The 6,489-nt window shown below is 46.7% G+C and overlaps 1 protein-coding gene across 1 annotated transcript; it reads left to right on the top strand.

Moving 5' to 3' along the window:
- Positions 1-2,454: 2,454 nt before the first annotated feature.
- Positions 2,455-6,489, top strand: nefma (neurofilament medium chain a). Its single transcript, XM_087791107.1, has 3 exons — positions 2,455-3,619; positions 4,082-4,206; positions 4,279-6,489. Exons 1-3 carry the CDS (start codon positions 2,549-2,551, stop codon positions 6,302-6,304), a joined length of 3,222 nt encoding a protein of 1,073 aa, XP_087647233.1. The 5' UTR covers positions 2,455-2,548; the 3' UTR covers positions 6,305-6,489.

The raw sequence follows: 6,489 nt of genomic DNA, 5'->3' as shown, positions 1-6,489 counted from the left end.
ACACACACTTTTACTCATATTTTCTTGGCTCCGGCCCCTGGAATTGTCACGTATGAACCAGGATTTTCAACACAATATGTGCTCGTCTGCTCTCCGTGGCCTTTTTGCTTCTACTGCAGTGCCATTTAAAAAACAGCGTTCTGCAGCGAGCTGGACCTGAGAACTAATGTTGACTGACTCGACTGTTTCTGCCCCGCCCACGCACTCACTCCACCCCATATACTGTATATCACACCACTGGCACCCCTGTAGGACGTCCAGAATCACTCTCGAGCCAGTCTCGTTTAATAGAAATGCTTACATTCATAAACTCGGCGGGAGGTCAAGGACACGGAGGTGCGGCGGTGGACGGGTGTGGATCATCGTTTACAGTGGTTAATAGAGCTTAAAATAGACAGAGGTGCACACATGAGGAGGAGAAAGTCATACTGACCGCCTCTCCCTCCCTCTCCGTCTCGCTCTCAGGCTATTTGTCTCAGTGTTTCTGGGGCTAAAATTGGCCCGGCCTGATGCATCAACACCAGACGGGTGGGGTGATGAAAAGAGAAAAGGCGATGACAAAGATGGGGTGATCATTTGAATGGTGATGAATTCTTCTTTTTTTTTTTTTGCTGCATTCCCCCTCGACAATCGGTAATCGTTCTGCAATGAACCAGGTGACCTGAGATCAAAGAGGAGAATCAGGATTGATAGAAGATCAATAGGTGGGGGGGAAACTGTCAGAGTTTTTGGGGGGTAGCATCTCAGCAAATAGAGGGATCAATCACAAATCCATGGTGGTTTCATGAGGATTTTTATCCCCCAAAAAATCTGTGTGGCTTTAATGTCCACAGCTGCTCTGGAAAAGGTTCAGGAGTACTGAGTACTTTAGTACAGCGTCGTACAGAAACCTTAACTCAGTGGCAGCTGTGCTTGGATGTCCTATAGATTTTTTTTAACTGACTATTTAAAAATTCATTACAGCTCTTTGCAGATGATAATGATCAGACAGCAAACCTCTGAACTCTGAAATTGTAGAGCAAAATCTCTGTCAGGAAACATTTAATATGGAACGAAAAAAAGTGTAATATCTGTCTTAAGTTATGGTCGTGCTACAGTTGAACCAGAAAGTGAAGGATAAGCTTCAAGAACATGTTCATAAGCTCTATCTCTCTTACTTATTTTCAGTATTTACAGGTTTGTTTTTTTGGGTTAACTTGACTGAAATTAGCCTCTTGATGTGTCAAGAGTCACAGTATTATTTCCAGTGATGGTCTTTTTTCAAAATAAATCTTGTATCTTTTCAGACAGTAATAATCAATAAACCAAGTATTGGGCACCGCTGATAAAGAGCCTTAGCTAAAAAAAACAACCTCACAAACTTTTACTCTGGCTTAAGAACTACCCAAGATCATCCAGGAAATAATAAGAGAGAGGGATGTTAAGGAAATTGACATTTGATTATTCGCCCCTAACAGACAGAATCAATGAACAGGTTTTTACTTTACCATGGTCCTGTTTAATAGAAAAACAAATAATGAATTTACATTTTGAAAGAATTCTCGTAATATTTTAGTACTTAGAGCCACTTTTGGTTGTCTATAGGTTCAGCCATGTGTACATGTGAGGCAGATTTAGATCAACATGTCAAATAAAGAACACTTTCTTTAACCAAATCAGATTTTTATTTTATTTTTTAATCAATCAAATGACGCAGAAGTGCGATTAAAATAAGACATGTTAGGAGGAAACGGAAGATGATTTCAGCACCTTGGACAGCGCATCAGGTTTCCACTGCATACAATACAAATAAAACAATTTAGAATTAAGTTTAAAGTTTAAATCTTTAATATATTATTTATGTTTGTGTCCGCAGTTGGATCTTTATTAATTAATTAATTTTATATGACATCCGACAAAGATAAAATTGAAAATGGGATCTCATGTCCACTTTGTTCTAAAAATAAAAATACATAATTGTGACCAATATCACCCCAATTTACTGCAGCTATAGTTATCAACAAGCTTCGATTTCTTTACTATTTAAAACGTTTTACTTATTTTTATTTTGATATGGATAAATTGGGCATGTCCTTGATAAGAATTAAAATGAAGATATGTTAAATGTATGAATCAATCAACATTTTAAACATATATTTCAATAGTTTTTCCTGGTCTGAGAACTCATGATCATGACTTGAAGGCTGAAGAAACAGCTACAGTTAAACTTTATGGGATGTGGAAAAATCTTCCAGGAGGTATTTGAGGTTTTTGATATACAGCTCTGTCGACCATCTATCCGAAAGTGTATCTGACGTGTTTTGGTGTGAGGGGGCCCCCGGGCCACTCTGAGAGCCTCCTCCGGTTCTGATCCCTCCCTCTCTCCCGCCTGGACCAAACAGAAGTGGTGGGTCTTGTCAAGTTAGCACCGCAGCCTCGGATATAAAAGGGGGAGACAGAGGGATAGTCAGTCGCTGTGAGAGCCACACACTCCTCACCTGCACACACACGCGCCTTCACCTCCTGCCCTGCGTCCTCATCCATCTCTGCTCCACACTTACAAGACCGGATGAGTTACCCGGTGGATTCGCTAGGGAACCCCTTCAGAAGAACCATGGATACTAGAACACCAGGATACGGTCATTATAGTCGACCGGGGGCCGCTATGTCGAGCGGGTATCGCTCCCAGAACTGGTCCAGGACGGGTCCCGTCACCACCGCCGCCGTCACTTCTTCTTACAAGCGGACCGTGAACGCACCAGTGAGTCGCTCCTACGGGGGGTCGGTGGTCTTCAGCTCCGGGGACAGCGCGGACTTCCAGCAGCCCGGCGCCCAGAACGGAGACTACAAGCGCTCCAACGAGAAGGAGCAGCTCCAGGGGCTCAACGACCGCTTCGCCGTGTACATCGACAAAGTCCACTACCTGGAGACCCAGAACAAGCAGATCGAGGCGGAGATCCAGGCTCTGCGGCAGAAGCAGGTGTCCCGCTCCCAGCTCGGGGACCTGTACGACCAGGAGCTGCAGGAGCTCCGCACCGTCCTTGAGCAGATCCACCACGACAAGGCTCAGATCCAGCTGGACACCGAGCACATCGAGGACGACATCCAGCGGCTGCGGGACCGCTTCGAGGAGGAAGCCCGCATCCGCGAGGAGACCGAGGCCATCATCCGCGTCCTGAAGAAGGACACCAACGACTCGGACCTGGTCAAGTCCGAGCTGGACAAGAAAGTCCAGTCGCTGCAGGACGAGGTCGCCTTCATCCGCAACAACCACGAAGAGGAGGTGAGCGACCTGATCGCGCAGATCCAGGAGTCCCAGGTGAGCGTGGAGAGGAAGGAGGTCCAGAAGGCGGACATCACCGAGGCGCTGCGGGAGATCCGCTGCGAGCTGGAGGGTCACTCCAACCAGAACCTGCAGCAGGTGGAGAGCTGGTTCATGTGTCGCTACTCCAAGCTCAACGAAGCCGCGGAGCAGAACAAGGACGCCATCAAGTCCGCCCGGGACGAGATCTCAGACTACCGGAGACAGCTGCAGACCAAGACCGTGGAGCTGGAGTCCGTCCGCGGGACCAGGGAGTCCCTGGAGCGGCAGCTGAACGACATCGAGGACCGTCACAACGGCGACATGTCCAGCCTGCAGGTACCTGAGATTTAAATGGATTTTTTTTATTATCTTTATAAAAACTTGTGCAAACTTGTCATCTTTCATATATATTTATACATATTATTATCATTATTTAAATACATTTAAAAAAAGGATATTAACTTTAAATTCTCCTCTAATTTAAATTTAAGACTTTTGCTGCGTAATGTTTGCTCATTGTGCATTCAGCAGATTCTCTGTCAGGAAAGAGTTAAACTGCAAACACCGCAGCATCACTCCCCCCCCCCTCTCTTCTCTCATGTTGCTGAGTCAGAGACACTGGTCGATGCCTTTATTGGAAACGTCCTTGCATCACACCGGGGTTTAGGCGTGGGTGGGCGAATCTATTGAAGTCTGTCCTTGAAAAGACACAAGAAGAATCTTTTTTTTTTTTATTTAACTCATGAAGTGAATTCAAAAGCTACCGTTTAAATTGTTGCAAACTGTCGTCACTTTTAGGAAACCATTCATCAGCTGGACAATGAGCTCAAGAGCACCAAGTGGGAGATGGCACGTCATCTACGTGAGTACCAGGACCTCCTCAACGTCAAGATGGCGCTGGACATTGAAATCGCTGCATACAGGTATATAACTAAAAAAAAAAGTTCATTCTTATTCCAAAAAAAACCCCACTAATTTTTATCTCATCTCAATAGAAAACTTCTGGAAGGAGAAGAGACCCACTTCAGCACTTTCCCCTACAGACCGACGATGCCTTCGGCTAAAATCTCCAAAACCAAATCAGAGCCTCCCAAACTGAAGGTGCAACACAAGTTTGTGGAAGAGATCATTGAAGAGACCAGGGTGGAGGATGAGAAGATGGAGCTGGATGAGGCTCTGGCAGAGATAGCGCAGGAGCTTTCCGCCACCCTCGAAGATGGGGGTGACGAGGAGGAAGAAGAGGAGGATGAGGAGGAAGGAGACGCAGAAGAGGGAGAAGAAGAGGGAGGAGCAGTGGAAGAGGAGATTGTTGCGGCGACGGATGCTAAAGTGAGCGCCAGCGCCCCTCTGAAGGAGGATGAAGAAGAGGAGGACGGGGCTGAAGAGGAGGAAGGCGATGAGGGTGAGGAGGGTGATAACGAAGAAGAGGGTGAGGAAGTTGAGGAAAAAGAAGAGGAAGACGATGAGGAAGGAGAGGAAGCCGGTGATGATGAGGAAGTTGAGGAAACAGTTCTCTGCTCTAAAGCTCCAGAAACAAAATCTTCTCCTGAGAAAGAGCAGGTTGCCGACAAGGAGGCCAGTGGAGGAGAAGAAGAAGAAGAAGAGCAGGAAGATGAAGAGAAAGAAGAAACTGCAGGAAGCGACAAAGACTCCAAACACGAGGATGACACAGATAATGCCGAACAAGACATGATAAAAGAGGAAGTTGTTTCAAAAACTGAAGCCCTTAAAGTAGACGCCGTCAAAGCCGAAGACCAGAAGGACGAAACAGAGAAACCAAGCTCACCCAAGTCAAAGCCAGAATCACCAAAATCACTGAAGCCTGAATCCCCGAAGGCAGAGTCTCCTAAACCTAGCTCCCCCAAATCGGAATCCCCTAAACCACTTTCACCCAAGTCTGAATCTCCCAAACCTAGCTCACCCAAGTCTGAATCCCCTAAACCACTTTCACCCAAGTCTGAATCTCCCAAACCTAGCTCCCCTAAATCTGAATCTCCTAAACCACTTTCACCCAAGTCTGAATCCCCTAAACCACTGTCACCCAAGTCTGAATCTCCCAAACCTAGCTCACCCAAGTCTGAATCCCCTAAACCACTTTCACCCAAGTCTGAATCTCCCAAACCTAGCTCCCCTAAATCTGAATCTCCTAAACCACTTTCACCCAAGTCTGAATCTCCCAAACCTAGCTCACCCAAATCTGAATCTCCTAAACCACTTTCACCCAAGTCTGAATCTCCCAAAGCTAGCTCCCCTAAATCTGAATCTCCTAAACCACTTTCACCCAAGTCTGAATCTCCCAAAGCTAGCTCCCCTAAATCTGAATCTCCTCAACCACTTTCACCCAAGTCTGAATCTCCCAAAGCTAGCTCCCCTAAATCTGAATCTCCTAAACCACTGTCACCCAAGTCTGAATCCCCTAAACCTAGCTCCCCTAAATCTGAATCTCCAAAAGCCACTTCCCCACAGTCCGAATCACCTAAAGCGGAAAGCCCGAAATCTGAATCCCCTAAACCAACATCCCAGAAACCTGAATCTCCCAAGGAAAGCTCACCCAAGGCAGAATCCCCTAAGTCTGAGAGTCCTAAATCTGAATCTGTCAAACCAGAACCTAAAATAGATGAAGCCCCCAAAACGGAGACCGACAAATCCGAACCACAGAAGCCAGCGGAAGACAAAAAAGCAGATGATACCAAGGTAGAAAAGATAGATGCTGCCATGAACGGTGATTTGGAGAAGTCCAGTCCCGAGGAGAAGAAGGACGAAGAGAAAGACGGTGACGTGGTCGCCAACGGTGTCGACGAGAGCCCGGTGAAGGACGACGGCAGCCAGAAGGTGGTGGTCACCAAAACCGTGGAGACAATCACAACCGGAGAGGACGGATCCAAGCTGGTCACGAAATCGGTGACGGTGACCGAGACCGTCAAGGAGGTAGAGGAGGTCCTCCAGGACACCACAATTTCCACCAAGAAGACAGAGAAGCACTCCACCCAGTCCGTCATGGAGGTGACCCAGGGCAACTGAGTGCACCACGAGGCCAGGGAAGCAGCGGTTCGGAACGAGCAATCAAACCCAAAACTAACATAACATACAGCTAGAGCGACGTAATCAACATAAACTCTCCGAAACATACGAAACCCACCGTAGAGTGAAGCTGCTTAAAATGCATGTTTGAGTGACGGCTTTAATTGGGGCTTTGCTGCAGGTGT

Source organism: Callionymus lyra, chromosome 5 (assembly GCF_982586985.1).
Source record: "Callionymus lyra chromosome 5, fCalLyr1.hap1.1, whole genome shotgun sequence".
Classification (NCBI taxonomy): domain Eukaryota; kingdom Metazoa; phylum Chordata; class Actinopteri; order Syngnathiformes; family Callionymidae; genus Callionymus; species Callionymus lyra.
This window is presented reverse-complemented; position numbering and strand designations above follow the sequence as displayed.

What these genes read in the sequence shown, in the direction of transcription:
- nefma (XM_087791107.1), top strand. Translation starts at nt 2,549, where the DNA reads ATGAGTTACCCGGTGGATTCGCTAGGGAACCCCTTCAGAAGAACCATG. An exon ending in GCGACATGTCCAGCCTGCAG is followed by an intron (nt 3,620 to 4,081) that starts GTACCTGAGATT and finishes CGTCACTTTTAG; the next exon opens with GAAACCATTCATCAGCTGGA. An exon ending in ATTGAAATCGCTGCATACAG is followed by an intron (nt 4,207 to 4,278) that starts GTATATAACTAA and finishes TCATCTCAATAG; the next exon opens with AAAACTTCTGGAAGGAGAAG.